General features: G+C 35.2%; 1 protein-coding gene across 3 annotated transcripts in view; it reads left to right on the top strand.

Moving 5' to 3' along the window:
• The window catches only part of LOC141397526 (uncharacterized), a 381,453-nt gene extending 368,333 nt beyond the window's left edge, over positions 1 to 13,120 (top strand). For 2 of the 3 annotated variants that reach the window (XM_073973930.1, XM_073973929.1), the window contains one exon: positions 12,531 to 13,120. In XM_073973930.1, the coding sequence (XP_073830031.1) occupies positions 12,531 to 12,778 (248 nt within the window). In that variant the 3' untranslated portion in view covers positions 12,779 to 13,120. Of the gene's footprint in view, positions 1 to 1,294; positions 1,919 to 12,530 lie in introns of those variants that run through there. The other variant, XM_073973931.1, reaches the window with a different exon arrangement.
• Positions 13,121 to 17,731: the final 4,611 nt, after the last annotated feature.

Raw genomic sequence — 17,731 nt, 5'->3', positions numbered from 1 at the left:
CAAACATTTTCTATCTTCTTAAATTGTGAAAATATATTCGTAAAAAATCGCGCGATTTTTTTTTAATTTTCGCCTGCGGCGCTTTTCATTTTTCAGAAAGTATTTGCAAATTTTAACAAAAACTTTTTATTTTCCTGCAGGCAGAATTTGTTATTTAAAATAGTAGTTCTATATGTATTGGCTTCTAATCATTTTGTACTTAATTTTCTTAGAAATTTTAAATCAATTATAAATTGTATTATGAAATGAAAATATGAACTTAAAGTTATTTTTTAATTTTCTTATACATTTGATATAAAAATTGTATTTAAATAAAAATCACTTAAATTTTAAAAACGAACATAACTCCCATTGGGGCTTATGTCCGTTAGGGGGAGGGGTTGGGTCGGACAATGCTGGTGTACATAACCTAAAGCCATTTTAGGTTTAAGGCCGCAACAGCTTCTAAACATTTTGCAACATGTGTAGTATGCAACTGTTGTTTTAAGAGCGCAATGTCCCATGTTACGTTTCCTTGATAGTTTTCAGTCTAAGATAAGGTCTAATGGTTATATCACACCATATGTTTTTCACGTGTATGACAGCAACTGGTCTGTATATTAGTATACCCAAAGTGGCAACATACATGTGAAAAAGCATATGGTGTAATATAGCCATAAGTATTTGATGTGACCTGCTAGGGTTATTTCTTCACCTCTTAATCGTGATGGATTTTGGACAGTTTTCTCTAGAGCATCTGCTTGTGGCCCAAGTATCCAGTGACCGATCTAGTGTTCGCACAGTAATCTTTTTCACAACGGTAGTAGCTGGTACAATCATTACAAGGTAGGCCATAGCAAAATATTTATATTACACCATTTATTGAAATGAAATTCATCAACATTGTGATGAAACAAACATTAGAATATACATATGTATATGGAAGCTGACTCTGTAAAGAAAACTTGGCCTCCTATTCATTTTTCGTGTTTTTAGTTAATGATCCAACAAATAAATAAACAGTACAACCTTTTGCATATTTATTTATAGTAATTCTGACAGAATAAGCAAATACAACCAGGCCTTGTTTTTCACAAATTTTTCGAATCTGACCTACCTTCTAGATTATTGTACCATGGGTAGTAGCGTTAAAGGACCAATTTTAGAACATATATATTTTTTATTACTTGCCCCATTTCATTAGAATATTTTTTCCTTTTCTAAAAAACAGCAACAATTATAATCGTTATAAATCATGTTCTTATTACGCTAAGAAGATCCATTCACAATTCTACTATTTTCGTTTTAATTTTAGAGATAGAATTTGCACTGAAGGCGGTTTAAGTCCATGCCGTCGGCTTGAAGGTAGTGTTGGAAGAACGACAAAACAAACCACTTTGACAAGCTGTCGTCAATTTATTAACAGAAATTTCAAATCTGTTTTTTATTTATTACTTTTTCTATTCTTCCAAGAAATAAGGAACTTGAAATCAAAAACACAATGAAATATGTGAGTTAGATGCTTTGGACTTAAGTCTGGTATTGAGGATATAAAATGAAGCATAAAGATAAGAGAAAGTTAATATTACTACATGACTCGCATTTAAAAATGGTTTGAAGCCTGGAATAGCTAATAGGCAATACAACGCCAAGCTTAAAGCGAAGTATAATGACCGATACAGTGCCGTGACATAACACCCCACGGACATAGCAATAATAATAATAATTAATATAATAATAGAACTAATAAAAACAATTATAATATGTACTAAAATATAAATAATAAAATTAATTACAATAATAATAATAATAATAATAATAAAAATATAAATAATAATAAAATTAATTATAAAAATAATTATATTAAAAATGAAAATAATTTGTTTGCGGCTCAGATGGAAAAATGCTTTTGCGCATTCATGAGGAATCGTCACTCATACCCAGCAAAATGTTCGATGCCAAAGATGACATTCAATCATGGGTGCCAGTGATCTAGCATGTCATCTTTTTAGCATCTTCATCGATGAATTTTATATGAGCGTGGACCCCAAAAGATGACGTTCTTTTCTGGGTCCTAAGCATGTCATTTTAACCAATGCTTTGGCATGTCATTTTCACCAACCCCTTGGCATGAAATTTTCATGTATTGTTTGGAAAATGGAAATGCTGTATTAAAATATGGTTTTCATGAAAAACAACATATTGAAAACATATCAAAAAAAATGTTGTCACGGCGTGTTAGCGTTCAAAGCCAAAACTCATAACTTCAAAGGCATCGCAAAAAGCGGTTGTTGTGAAGAAAATACATTTCAAAACGGCCAAATATCCGTTAATGTATAAAAACACATTTGCATTTGAAAAACGATAAGTTCTAGGACAGAGAAGCCATTACATAGTCGATACGTCCGAAGATTTGCTTTACCACCAATGAAACCAGGTAACGTAATTTGGTGACTATGTGGGTTCGAGTCCATGGCTTTCCTTTTTCACTTGCAAATAATTTCAGATCATTAAGCTTAACTCTAAACGAGAAAATTAATAAAATCATTAAAAAATGATCTTCGCCCTAACAGGCAAAATTTCAAAAAATAAAAAATAGGCTGAGCCCGGCTGGGATTTGAACCCACGTCCTTGAAAACATATCAAAAAAAATGTTGTCACGGCGTGTTAGCGTTCAAAGCCAAAACTCATAACTTCAAAGGCATCGCAAAAAGCGGTTGTTGTGAAGAAAATACATTTCAAAACGGCCAAATATCCGTTAATGTATAAAAACACATTTGCATTTGAAAAACGATAAGTTCTAGGACAGAGAAGCCATTACATAGTCGATACGTCCGAAGATTTGCTTTACCACCAATGAAACCAGGTAACGTAATTTGGTGACTATGTGGGTTCGAGTCCATGGCTTTCCTTTTTCACTTGCAAATAATTTCAGATCATTAAGCTTAACTCTAAACGAGAAAATTAATAAAATCATTAAAAAATGATCTTCGCCCTAACAGGCAAAATTTCAAAAAATAAAAAATAGGCTGAGCCCGGCTGGGATTTGAACCCACGTCCTTGAAAACATATCAAAAAAAATGTTGTCACGGCGTGTTAGCGTTCAAAGCCAAAACTCATAACTTCAAAGGCATCGCAAAAAGCGGTTGTTGTGAAGAAAATACATTTCAAAACGGCCAAATATCCGTTAATGTATAAAAACACATTTGCATTTGAAAAACGATAAGTTCTAGGACAGAGAAGCCATTACATAGTCGATACGTCCGAAGATTTGCTTTACCACCAATGAAACCAGGTAACGTAATTTGGTGACTATGTGGGTTCGAGTCCATGGCTTTCCTTTTTCACTTGCAAATAATTTCAGATCATTAAGCTTAACTCTAAACGAGAAAATTAATAAAATCATTAAAAAATGATCTTCGCCCTAACAGGCAAAATTTCAAAAAATAAAAAATAGGCTGAGCCCGGCTGGGATTTGAACCCACGTCCTTGAAAACATATCAAAAAAAATGTTGTCACGGCGTGTTAGCGTTCAAAGCCAAAACTCATAACTTCAAAGGCATCGCAAAAAGCGGTTGTTGTGAAGAAAATACATTTCAAAACGGCCAAATATCCGTTAATGTATAAAAACACATTTGCATTTGAAAAACGATAAGTTCTAGGACAGAGAAGCCATTACATAGTCGATACGTCCGAAGATTTGCTTTACCACCAATGAAACCAGGTAACGTAATTTGGTGACTATGTGGGTTCGAGTCCATGGCTTTCCTTTTTCACTTGCAAATAATTTCAGATCATTAAGCTTAACTCTAAACGAGAAAATTAATAAAATCATTAAAAAATGATCTTCGCCCTAACAGGCAAAATTTCAAAAAATAAAAAATAGGCTGAGCCCGGCTGGGATTTGAACCCACGTCCTTGAAAACATATCAAAAAAAATGTTGTCACGGCGTGTTAGCGTTCAAAGCCAAAACTCATAACTTCAAAGGCATCGCAAAAAGCGGTTGTTGTGAAGAAAATACATTTCAAAACGGCCAAATATCCGTTAATGTATAAAAACACATTTGCATTTGAAAAACGATAAGTTCTAGGACAGAGAAGCCATTACATAGTCGATACGTCCGAAGATTTGCTTTACCACCAATGAAACCAGGTAACGTAATTTGGTGACTATGTGGGTTCGAGTCCATGGCTTTCCTTTTTCACTTGCAAATAATTTCAGATCATTAAGCTTAACTCTAAACGAGAAAATTAATAAAAACTTTATTAATTCAAACGAATTCATGAAATAACTACAATTAATTTATCAGTTTAGTTTTTCAAATATTTACATCCAAAATTGCAATGTAATCACCACCGCTGCAACGCAAAAGATTACTTCCTCCGTTCTCCGCAACTGATATTCTTTCATCTTACAAAAGGTTTTTTCAATTATCTTCCCATCACCAGTTCAGATTTCGACATGGACTCCAAATGCACTCCTTTAAGTATTTTTATTTCGTAAATTACTTTTATTTTATAATTTCGTTATTTTTTAACAACATTTTGGTAATTTATACTCTTTTGTTTAGTGACGGAAATATGTAGGGATCTACAACCCGGCTTGCTTTAGGGATCTCTAAGAACAAAATGTAACGAACGGGGAGGAGAGACTTTTTATGGAAAATACCATTTATGCTTAATTAATTTATTTTTAATTGTTTCTTTCCAAAAGTAGTTTCTTCTTTATTTTCAGATTCTTGTTCCTTTTCGTTTCGGACTTTTTTTCAAATTCCAAGGAGCGAGATTTGATTGATTTCATTCTATGTCAGATTTAGAACAGACAAGGGAACTTTTAAAATAGCAATGTGTGCAGTCCGATTCTATTTTTAGCTCGATGGTTGGGACTTCATATAATACCAATTGTTTAGAAGTTTTAGTTGTTTGATATGCAGGAAATGTAAGACAACATCACGACGACAGTTCTAACAACTTTGGTCTGTTCCAGAAACTGCAAGAATCTACTTATTTTTACAACGTAACAATTTTTCCTTTATGTTATCGGAAAAAATAGTAAAAATTAGTAGATTTTTGCAGTACTGGAACATACCAAAATGAAAATAAACAGGTGTGTAAATAAAAACACAAACATCATCTCTATTGGATCGATGGAATGGGTACAAATGCTGATGAAAAGATCGGATCTTTCACGACTTCCTTTGCATTGGTTCAAATCCTAATGAAAAGATCGGATCTTCCACGACTTCCTTTGAACCAATGCAAAAGATGACATGAAATCACGTCATCGCAAAGAACCCCTTCCGTCAAATTTTGCTGGGTAGTAGTATGTCGGGCTCGATCTTTATTCCGACTAAAATCCCACATGACCACCTCTGGAAGCTATGTGCACTTCGGCACTACTTTCGTATTACTTCGAGGTGGCTCCCAGGCCAGAGGCCTTCTTCTCCTTTTTGATTGCGTCCAAGCACCGCTGTTTGCTTGCTTTAAGCGTTATCTAGGTCTACCTTTTCTTTCTCAGCAACTTTTCGCAGTACCTTGCGTTTGCATTTTAGTGTTCTGTTAGCATTTTCTCCACAATATTTTCGGCCGAGATATCGACAATTACCCACGCTGCTTCTGCTCGGAGTTCGAGCCATCGGTTGCATGAAAAAATCGTCGTCTATTGTTTCTTCTTTCTCGTATAGCCAGAATGGGGAACTGCACTTTCCTCGTTTGAACAAATACTTCCGAAAATATTCATGACCGGAGAACATCTGTGGGATGTAATTGTTTACATATCCATGTCTTATACGAGTATTCACCCATATTCTTATGTTCGGTGACTCTCGTACAGTATTTAGGGTCACCAAAGAATTGGTAAACCGCAATATACATACCTCTTTAACCCCCATAAAAGATGAGACAGAAAATCTTCTTAACACCGACGGAGAGCGACTTTCTCGCTGGAGCCTTTTGAATGTGGAAATTAATTCTGAACAACATTATATCGATTTTGATCCCACCATCTTTGATGTAAATTCAAGAATATGAGCAGCAACAGTAAGCTTAAGTGAAGTCTCCGCTGCCCTCAAGCAACAACCTAATGGAAAAGAAGCCGGTATTGATGGTATACCCGCCGAATCATACAAAGCCGATATAAATCTTAGTCCTGAAATCTTTCTCCCTTTAATATATCAAGTCTGGGAGCAAGAGATCTTTCCAAACGAATGGAAATATGGCATATTTGTAAAAATTCCTTAAAGTAGAGATTTAAAGGAATGTGGAAATTAGCGTGGTATTTGTGTGCTACCGACAATAGCAAAAATAATTCCCAACATTATCCTCAGCCGTATCAAAGATCACCTGGAGGATTCCATAAACTCAGCCCAAGCCGGATTCCGAAGTGGATGCTCATGAGCGGACCTATAAATACCATCCGGTTAATTATAAGGCAAAGTTTTGAATGTAATTCAGAGCTGCATCTACTTTTCATTGCCTTTGAAAGGCTTTCGACACCATTAACCGTACCTGTGTTTGGAATTCACCGCAAAAAAGAGGTATCCCGCCTAAGCTTATAAGCCTCATAAAAGAAAACTGCAATGGCGCAAACTGCTCCGTTTTTCCTATCTTATTTCTGCTTGCAATCGAGGACGTATTATCCGTATGATCGGAATGGTACAAAAGAGCGAAGTGATGGCACTTTTTAAAATTATTTGGTATATACAGAACCACAGACCTAACACAATTTGTCACAAACTTCCAAGATAACCTGTGAGGCAGACAAACCACTAACGCAAAGCTATGCCTCAGGTCGCCTTTCAAGTTTATAGTATCCACTATTCTTTCTTTAAGTAACTTCTCATAAAGTTTTCCAGGCGTATTCGGCACACATAATGGCCTGCATGAAGATGGGGCCGCTGGGTCTCCTTTGTCTTCACTAATTAGAACGAGCTGTTGATCTTTCCACGGCTTTGGAAATATTCCCTCTAGTAAACTGTGGTTATACATGTCCAATTATATGTTTGGACATGCATTAGCTATCTCCTTGAGAACTTCCTTTATTATTTTTTAATACCCAAAACCATACTGCAGCGGTTTTGGATTCGTCCTCAAACCACAGTCCATATGCTTTTCGTGAGTATTCGCTTATAATCATAATGTCGGCCTCCTGTCCATGAACTATCTGTGGCAGGATAGTGTCAGCTACTTTTCCCCGATGCATGTTAAGTTGAAGGATCTTCATAGTGTTTGGTGTTTGTTTGGTGGACATCTATTGGATTCTGGCAAATGATTTACATTGCTTCTCCCCTCTTCGACACATATGCAGCATTTCATCTTACGAGGGCGGTTAGGAAACTTCTTAGCCTATCAATGAAAGAGAATAGTTAGTTTTTCAAAAATATTTTTATTTTTCAATATAATCTCCTGAAACTTCAATACACTTAGTCCAACGCTTTTCTAGCAATTCTATCCCTTGATTAAAATAGTTTTCCTCAAGGTCTTCAAAATAGTGGTTTACAACTGTAATTACATCTTCATTTGAGGTAAAACGCTTGCCAGCAAGGATTTTTTTTTTAGATTTGGGAACAAGTAAAAATCACTTGGAGCTAAATCAGGAGAATAAGGTGGGTGGTCAAGCAACTCGTACTTTAATTGATTTTAGCCATTGTTAAAACACTCTTGTGCGCTGGTGCGTTGTCTTGGTGAAAAATTATTTTTTTGTGTTGTAAGCCAGGACGTTTTTCTCGAATTTGTACATTTAATTGATCCAAAAGTTTGCAATAGTACTCTGAAATTATTGTTTCACCCTTTTGCAGATAATCAATCAATAAAATACCTTTGAAGTCCCCAAAAAACCGTTGCCATAACCTTACCAGCCGATTCAATTGTTTTTGCCTTATTTCGGGCACTTCCTCCAGCTTCAGTGCATTGTTTGGATTATTCTTTTGTCTCTGGAGTATAGTGGTGGATCCATGTCTCATCGTATTTTTACACTCTTTCCGTTTGTGTCTTTTTTCTCCGCATTGGATGCATAGTCCCATACCTTTTCTACCTTTTACAGTCATATTGCCCAGAGAAAAAATTGACAACGCACGATTGTGGTCGCAGTCTGTCAGTCCAAATTCCAGGCATTTTTTCTCTAGAATTCTGTTAACTTTGTATTCGGGTATAAACACGAAAGCACGTCTTTGTTTCCGGTTTTTTGGACGAGTTAGATGTACTGTAATAATAATAAAAATACTCCGATGTCTGGTACAGCTATTTTTGTGACGTTGTGTACGGCAAGTTGTACCTCTTCCATTGTGATCACGATATCAATGTCTTGTAACTCGATCAATGTCTTCGGTATCTTATGAGTGACCGTATATTATCTTTTTATTTAATATAAAGTGTTTCCACCGGGCAGATTCGGCCAGTTGTTTTTTATGGAATAAATAAAACTAATTTATTTCACATTCAACTATACGTTTCGTTTTTCTTTTTCTAACTGCTTTATGAGTTATTTTTTATTAGAAAATCCTACAATAAAAATACGTTTTTTGTTTAATTGCATTTAGGATATTTTGGCTTTTGTTTACTTACAATTAGTTTTCGATACCATTTTTAGAAATATTTGTCAAAATTATAAAAAAAAAAAAACTGGACATCACAACACAGAGATTTGTATCATCTACAGTGGCTGCATACTTCAGAGATCTTTTTATTGCCTCACAGAACTTTTCTCTTTCTCCTCCTTTCTCCATCAACAGGAGGATTGATCCCGTTTTCGTTTTGCTGATGGATGGTATTGCAACAGCTGCTTCCTCAGGTTTCACATTTTGTCTGATATTTTATCAGAATAATTGTGCTTCGCTTGCCTTGATGATTACAGCATCTGGAAGGTTCTTTGGTCTCTTCTTTTTGGCTACAGTTTCCCATTTAGACTTGTCTGCTGTTTGGGATATAACCGGCACCGCTTCTTGACGGCCTTCTGTTGTTTTCTTTTTTTCTTCTTCTCCGGATTAATGTCAACAGGGTTAGCCGAGCTTCTCTTGTGCTGTGATGTTTTAGATGTTGGTGGGGCCAAACACACATCATCAACTGCTTTTTTGGTCTTGCTCGATTGCCGTTCTTTTTCAGCTGATTTCCAATTCCGTCGATAATTATAAATTACGTCTAGTAGCTCGCCTATTTACGAACTCTATTTTGGACGTCTCTGCTGTTTGCTAATTGCCTCTTTCATTTTCCGGAGCACAATGTGGCATTTTTGCGAAGGCTTCCTTCTCTGATGCTCTCATTTGGCAAATGAACTCCTGCTTAGGGGAGTTAAAAGGTGCTGATTTTGTTGCTGCTATTGTAATTTGCTGTGGGGTTTTTTCGTGGCTCTGTAAACAATCCACTGGTGCTCCTGCTGCTATAAGCGAGTCCACCGGTGTGCGCCTGGTTCCAGAACTCTTGCGAAACGCAATTTTTCTTCTGTGGTGTTGGGGGTAATTTTGGTGAGTCCCAGCTCAGATCCGTTATCCTTACTCGTGATGCAGTTGCCCTTCTTTGATCCCGAGGGTGCCTTTGTGAGCAGTGAAGTCCGCGCGAGGCTTGACACAAGAACTTATGCACTTGTGTTCAGAGCCAGGTCGGGTTTTAATCAGGATTACATCAACTGAAGCTGCAAGGCAAATTAAATGACGACGAAGTGAGTCCTAGTCAAGGCTTTATTGGGACTGACACGCAGTGTTGCCGAATTTGACGATTTATCGTCATTTTGACGATTTTTTGGCCTAAAATTGAAAAATGACGATTTGACGATTTTGTGGTCCAAAATGACGATTTTTCACGTAATCCCGAATTGCATGAAATAAAACATGATAACTATATTTTGACCAAAATTTCACGAAAGTCTTTAAGGAAAGCAATATTCTAAACTCGGTTTCATGAGCTATTTTAATATGCTGTTTATATTAGAGCTTTTGGCAGGGTTAACATTCTTTATGAGGATTTGTTTGAAATATAAGCAATGGAATTGACATTTGAATCCCAGTCGGTTTGTTAAATCCGGTTATATCAACCAAATGTACGTGTACCAATAAACATGGACGGTCACACTGTCAAGCAAGCGATGTTTGAGCTAATCTGTCATTCAAAACTGGCAATATGTACCCAGCTTTACCTTGCTGCATTACTGCAAATTAGAAAACCACGGGGAAAACTATCATCTTCTGAAAGCTGTTTTATAGCGGTAACTAAGGGGTAACATCTACTTGTCACTTTCAAACAAAAAAAAAATATTGGCTTAGGTAGTGTAGAGTATGCCGCTAAAAAAATCAAGAAGGGAACAATTTCTTGAGATTTGAATGTAGAATAGATACTTTAAACGCGTTTTTTTCGAAATGGCATTTTTGAAGTCGGTGCTAACGATAGCTCGAAACCGAATAGACCGATCGTCACATGGTTTGGTGAGCTTATTAAATAAATAAAAGTCTTGCCCTTAAGCGAGACAGTTTTTAAAAAATAAATAAGGCAAAAATAAAAAAATGTAGCCAGATTTTTTGACAAAAAAAAAACAGTCAATTTTTTTCCTTAAAATCGAAATTTGAACTTTGACAGTTACACTTTTATTACAAAAAAATTTGTTTAAAATTCTGTTTCGCCTTAAGGCAAGATTAATAGGTTCTTAAACTGCTTACAAACATGTACGATAATCGACCCATTCGTTTTCGAGTCATCGTTGGCATCGCAAAACGCTTTTATAAAAAAGGGTTTCGCAGATAACCATTTACCACAAGACATTCCAATATTTTTCAACAACAAAAATACCAAAAGTAGTGCTCTTTCTTTCTTGATGAACGAACTTTTTAAAAAAGATTTGGTAGTTCCTTTAAAAACAATTTAAGAAAATGAGTTTTTTGGTCTGCCCAACTAGGGACAAACCTTTAAGTGAGATTGGGTTATATTTATTGCTGTGGGTTGTATATTTTATGTTGTCAGTCTCATTGACAAATCTATCGGCTAAAAAATCGCATTAAACGGTAACCAAACCTAGTTTTGGATCATGATGACGATTTTTTGACGATTTTCCAAATTTTGTTGACGATTTGACGATTTTTTGACGATTTCCGACCAAAAACTGTCGGCAGCGCTACTGACACGACATTAACCTGGAAGACATTTCGGTGAGATGTCACTCTCGCTAACTGTTAATGCCGCGTCTGCAGCAGTCATATCGTAATGTATCCGGATCATTTTCCATGTTCGTAGCAATGTCATCAGCGTGCCGTTGTTTGATTGGGGGAACCACGGAGGCATCACTCTCCTGTTTGGTCTATCAGTAAAGCGCCCCACCCCATGTGACTGCATGCTTAGTTGGATGACGGCTTCCATTCGCCATGTCGTGAGAAGCTTTATCGGAGGTTGATGTCTTTTGTAACATATTCTCAGCTTTCACCGCTCAATGGTCTGGGACTGCATATTTAATTCGCAGCTAACCTGCATAACTGTTATTAGCCGCCGACTGACCCACCACAGTAGCTCTGAGCTTGGAGCCCTATGTAATAATAATAAAAATAATACTTCTACTAAACATGTAAATAATAAAATTAATTATAATAAGAATAATAATAAAATGAATTACAATATAATAATCATAATAATACCGACCGAGGCACAAAGGAACAATGATTGTCTTGCTTAAATAATTTCTGCTAAAGGTTTCAGAGCCATATTTAATTTACATAATACTTGTGCTTTATTCTTCTACAGCCTATGACTTAAGCCTGAATGCATCACAGACCTAATGTCCAAATATATCATTGTGTTTTGAATGATTTAAATTTACTTTTTATTAAAACTTTATTGTAAATATTTTTTATTTATCTGTTCTTGTTTTATTCTTCAACGCGTCACACACGTGAATTAAAAATATTCTATTTAGAAAGCAATAAAATCAAAACCAACCAAATTACTTATATTATACATACTTATATAGCTATATATGTTTAATGTTCAATGTTATGCTTTGTGTTTTAAATTAATTAATTAATAAAACAAAATTAAAAAAAAAAAATATGCAAAAACCAAATGCTTTTTATGTTTTTCTGGCAATGACAAATGGAGTTACACAATATTTTCTCTATGTCTCTGTCTCTTTTCTTTGTCTCATTTATAAAATTTCTTTATTTTCCTTGTCTCTCTTTCTCTTTCTTTCTCTTGTTCTATATACTTTTCTGTCTGTCTTACTTTTCGCCTTTAAATTGCCTTTCTAACTCCAAACAACCACAAAACAATCAATTTTTCTATGGGCTTTACACTATCAAACGCTGTCATTGTAATGTTCGCTTTATTTGGCATCATAATCAAAAAAAAAAAAAAAAAAAAACAAAACAACAAAAAACCTACAAAATGATAATTCATTTGGTGTAATCAACAACAATTTCTTGACTTATATTAACATATTTTATAAAATTTTATTTCTTCTACCCCCCCCTTTTTGTACTACTTACTTGAACCTACTTCATTCTTCCTGCATTCCCTCCCATCTGTTTCCATTTTTCGTTTTCTTTCCTTTTTCGCCTTCAAAATATCTTTATCCCCTATAGAATTCGAAAATGGTTGGGATAGCATTGAGCTGATACCGAACATCATCTTAAATCCTGGTTTCTCCGAAACGGATGATGGCCAATCACCACCAATAACTGCCGTTCCCCTGCCCACATTTTCACGCACCATTGTCTTTGGCGATGAAAGCGATAGCTGTGAATCGGAATCGGATCATGAGCCGCGCATGGAGAAATTCAAACGTAAGTTATCGGTATTCTTTACAGATCCCACCATCAAACGTATTTGAGAGTACAATGTGTCTATAAAAATGTTGAATTTGTTGTTATTTATTTAGTAAACAAAATGTTAATTATTTCCTAAACAAAAAAAACGAATTATGTTTCGATTATAAGATTTTTGTTTTTTTTTTTTTTGAATTTGTTTTAAAACAATTTTTAAACGAAAAAAATGTAAAAATATCCCAAACGAAGAAATGAGAAACCCAACAATAAATTTTAGCATAGCATAAACTAAATAAATTATCAAAATGAAATGTGCTTATGGTTACAATTGTTATAAACAAATATATATAAATAAATTAATTATATATACACACAAAAGTAATAAAGAAAAAAACAATAAAACAAAATTACTTAATCTAAGAATTTGTTATAAAACCAAACGAGCTTTTGTTACAACATTATGAAAATAAATTTAAAAACAAATACTACAAAATAAACAAAAATAAATGAATTTAAACATAACAAAAATATATGCTTAATGCAAAATAAAAAAAAATGTTTTTATTCTTTTAAAGATATTATTTTTAATTAATTTCTCGTTGGAGTTGAGCTTAATGACCGACGATTTTTTTGCTAGTGAAAAAGGACAGCCCACGATTCGAACCCACACAAGCACTATTATGTGACCTGGTTTCGCTGTTGGTAGCAGCTTAGCAAACATATTGGCTGTGGCTTCTCTGTCATGGAACTTTTTTCTTTAAAATGCAACGTGTTTTTTTTACAGAGACGAATATTTGTCCGTTCAATCTGAATGGTTTCCTTGACAAACACCCTAAAAATGTCAACTTGAAACGCGATTTATTTAAAAAGCGCTCCGGCGATTTTTTTTTGTTTTTTGATTTTTCTCATCTATGAACATTGTAGTTTCAGAATCCGCAAAAACTTCCCAGGTGTAAGCACCTTCCATTTAAATTTGATTCAAGAGCACCGTGTTTAATGACCGAAAAGAAAAACCGACGATTCGGACACACATTTGCATTTGAAAGAAAAAAGTTCGATGACAGAGAAGCCACTCCACAGGCTATATGTCTGATGAGCTGCTACCAACGGCGAAACTAGGTCACATAATGGTCGGCTTGTCTTTTTCACTTGCAAAAAATCTTCGGTCATTAGGCTCAACTCCAAACGAAAAAATTAATTTTTAAATGATCTTCGCCCTAACATGCAAAATTATTATTTCATTATCCATTATAAAATTTTCTTTCTGAGTGGTCATGGTAGAACAAATAAGGTAAAGTCAATACTACAACAAATACAACCCAACAACAACCACATCGAAATTTGTTTTTGTTTGTAATGTTAGTGTCACCAGTATATGTAAACAAAATAAGGAAATGGCTATAAATTATTGGAATTTAAAAAACTAGTAATTTTTTACATTTTCAATTTGAATGTTTTCATATCATTCCACTAAATGTATGATTTCTCACAAATAGTAGAATTCTTGCAAAAATGTTTGGAATCGCTGGAAACTCATAGAAAAAGGGGAAGCTGTTTCAATCTTTTGTTTTTGAAATCAAAGAAGCACATGTTTATTAGGGCTTTATTTTTTTTTTTTCAAATTTAACAAAATATCACACATATTAACAAATGTTTTACCGCCCCTATAAGCGTTGTTTTAATGTGCGGCACGTCGTCCGGACTGGGATGAGGTTACATGCCATTGATATGAAGAAGTCTCTATGGGAAATTGTTTTTTTCGGAATGTTATATTTTTTTTCTCAAAAATATATATCCCTAATGTACATCGAAAATAGAAATAAATATATTAAATGTCGTATGGAATTTGACACTAAAGTTACAGCCCAGTTCATTCAGCTACATATTGCTGTTACCTTACATTGTTCTACCATGCTGAGCGGTTGACATTTGAAATTTGGGCAAATTTGGAAAAAAAAATTTTGTTAGGAGACGTTTATTATAAGTTTTAAGCAGATTAACCTTCTTTTTATGCGATGGAATTAACTATTTAAATCCACTGGATTTACAAATACAATGTAAGCGTACTCTAAAATAAGGTATACTCAACAAGGTGGATCGATACATCCAACCTGCTATAAGAATAACCACTCTAAACCTTTTTCAGATGTAATTCGAATTATTTTAATTGTAATTCGAAAATTATATTTGTAATTCGTTCATTTGTAATTCGAGAATTCCATTTTTAATTCGACTTATTCCACTTGTAATTCGAATTATTAAATTTTTTATTCGAATTTTTCCATTTCCATTTCCGAATTATTCTATTTTTAATTCGAATTATGGTATTTGCCATTGGAATTATTCCATTAGTAATTCGAATTATTCCATTTGTAATTCGAATTATTTTATTTGAAATTCGAATTATTCCATTATTAATTCGAATAATTTTATGTGCAATTCGAAAAAGGTAGATATAAAATCAACACAAAAAATATTTTGTATTTTTTTTTTGTTTCGAAATACAAATGGAATTGCTCGAATTTCAAATAAAATAATTCAAATTACAAATAGAATAATTCGAATTACAAATGGAATAATTCGAATTACAAATGGAATGACACTAATTTCAAATAAAATAATTCGAATAACAAATTGAATAATTCGAATTACTAATGGAATAATTCGAATTTCAAATAAAATAATTCAAATTACAAATAGAGTAATTCGAATTACAAGTGAAATAATTCGAATTACAAATGGAATTCTCGAATTAGAAATGAAATGTTACGAATTACAACTAAAATATTTCGAATTACATCTGAAAAAGGGGTAGACCATTGGAATGTCAAAAACATATAGGTCCACTCCTTTAGATACCTTCTCCACAGAAATTATTATTATATTTTTGACTAAAAATCATGCGTTCGATAACTCTCGAACGGATTTCCCGATTTGCTCCAACATTTCTTTCTCGTAATATTTCTTACGAATATGGATATTTCAAAAAAATTCAACATTTTTTTCGCACAATGGAAATTTAACAGCATGTCTCGTATCGTTGTCTTTCGCGGCTAGCCCATCCTTCTAGACATAATGGACCGAAATTACCAACTATATAATTGGAGTTAATTTAACCTTGTTCGTCCAGGTGTCTGTCTGTTTGAATGTAAGGCACGAGAAGTCTTGAACGAATTATTCCATGCGGTAATCCACGTAAAATCTCATCCAAACTTAGTTCGAAGATGGACAATATCGCTTCACTCCATTCGAAATTTAAATTTTTGCAACTGATTGTCGTAGCGTGTTTGAAAGTAATCTAACTTTTGTCCACTTTTTTCTAGTTACGGATCCAATATTTAACACTTCATATGATCTGTTCATGCTCAACGAACCACTTTGTTGGCTTTTATTTTCAGTTTGGGTTATTAAACGGTAGTTCGACGAAGCTTATCACGGTCATTTGCTAACCTTCTGATTTTCGGGCATCAAAAACTATGTTCCGAGACATCATCACTGCTGCAACCGCTCGCCATATACCTGCTGGTCGAATACCTGAAGTAAGACAAAACTTTCCAGCAGAGGCAAGGGGATTAGAAAATGAGTGCGATTAGCTTCGTCGTGCCAACCCCAGTAAGCCAAGGGTCAGGGAACTGGCACTGTAAGTTAACAGTTTGGTCGGTGAGCATAAGCGTAACAAGTAGTTAAATCATCTGAAGAGTAGCAACATTGGAGCCGGAATAAGGGAATTGTGGGCAACGGTGAAGTCACTCTCGACCCCTGGAAAGAAGGAAGATAGACCTCAGTCAACACCAGGGGTAATGACAGGGCGTAGAGAAGAGTACCACGTCGTTTTAGATCCCTTCCCGCCGAGGAGGAACCATCAGAATTTACAATGGACGATGTTGTGGACGCCAGTTGTACGTTGAATACAGGAACAAAAAGTCCAAGTCCCATAGAGTGAAACCATGAGTTCCCTCTATTCCAACGCTTCCATTCCGCATTGATAGCGTAAAGTATGCCGATTATTGTACGATTTTGGTGTCAGGTACCTTCTTTCCTGTCATTTGCGGAAGGCTGAGCTTCTATTCCACTGATCTCACCACCTTTTTCTACGCAAGGAATATGCAAATATCCCCACTAAATCTAGGGCCACTCTATGGACTGCAAAGGTGAACATTGAGTTAAATGTCATGGTCGATGGTAACAGAATTCCAACCACCAACTACCCCTAGATTCTAGGGCTCGCATTCACTCATGCCAGAAGTATCTACGACAAGCTGGGATGTAGGAACAGGGTCTCCTATCCGGCAGCACTTGTGGTTCTGATAAAGAAAACTTCTGACGAGAAAGGTCGATCTGTGGTAAGCTATGCGGCGCCAGTGTGCTCCGCAAATATAAGTGCAATGCGATGGAAAAATAATAAACCTATCGGAATGTCGACCTGAGAACTGCAACTGCAGATTGACTCCTCATGTCTCAAGTGAACCATCTACATAAGGAGACAAAGATTCTTCCACTACAACAACACAATGACATGCTTTCGTTGCAGTACTTGCTCGGGTGTTACCGTGAGTGCAATCCTAATCACAGGCTGTCACCTTGCCTGAAACCTATTTTGGTATTAAAAGGCTCGGAGCGGCTCTTTCCTATTTTAACTGTATAATGGAATTAATGTTACAGGAATGCCGAACTCATTATGGCTTGGAACACCTTGGCCTTAATTGGGCTGTTGATTGCCTGGGTCTTATAAGGGAGACTTCTCTCATATAAATAAGTGCACCCCGATGAATATTAGCTCAATGATAGGGGACCTACAGTTTATCGCCGAGTCCGAACGGCGTATCCTAAGACTACACTTGCAGAGTAGTTTTATATGGCTGAAATACTCAGGAAATGTCGCCAACATTACTGAGGGGTATTTTGCCAACGTTGAAAAATGTTTGATGTTGCCTGGCTGGGGAATTGAACCCACGACCTCCAGTGTGCAAGGCACCACGGTGGCTCTCCGATTGCCTGGGTCTTCTCAACAATTTGGC

The sequence above is a fragment of the Musca autumnalis genome, unplaced genomic scaffold, assembly GCF_047663935.1.
Source record: "Musca autumnalis isolate F117 unplaced genomic scaffold, ASM4766393v1 scaffold_3, whole genome shotgun sequence".
Classification (NCBI taxonomy): domain Eukaryota; kingdom Metazoa; phylum Arthropoda; class Insecta; order Diptera; family Muscidae; genus Musca; species Musca autumnalis.
Note: the sequence above shows the minus strand (reverse complement) of the source record. Positions and strands in the feature narration are given on the sequence as shown.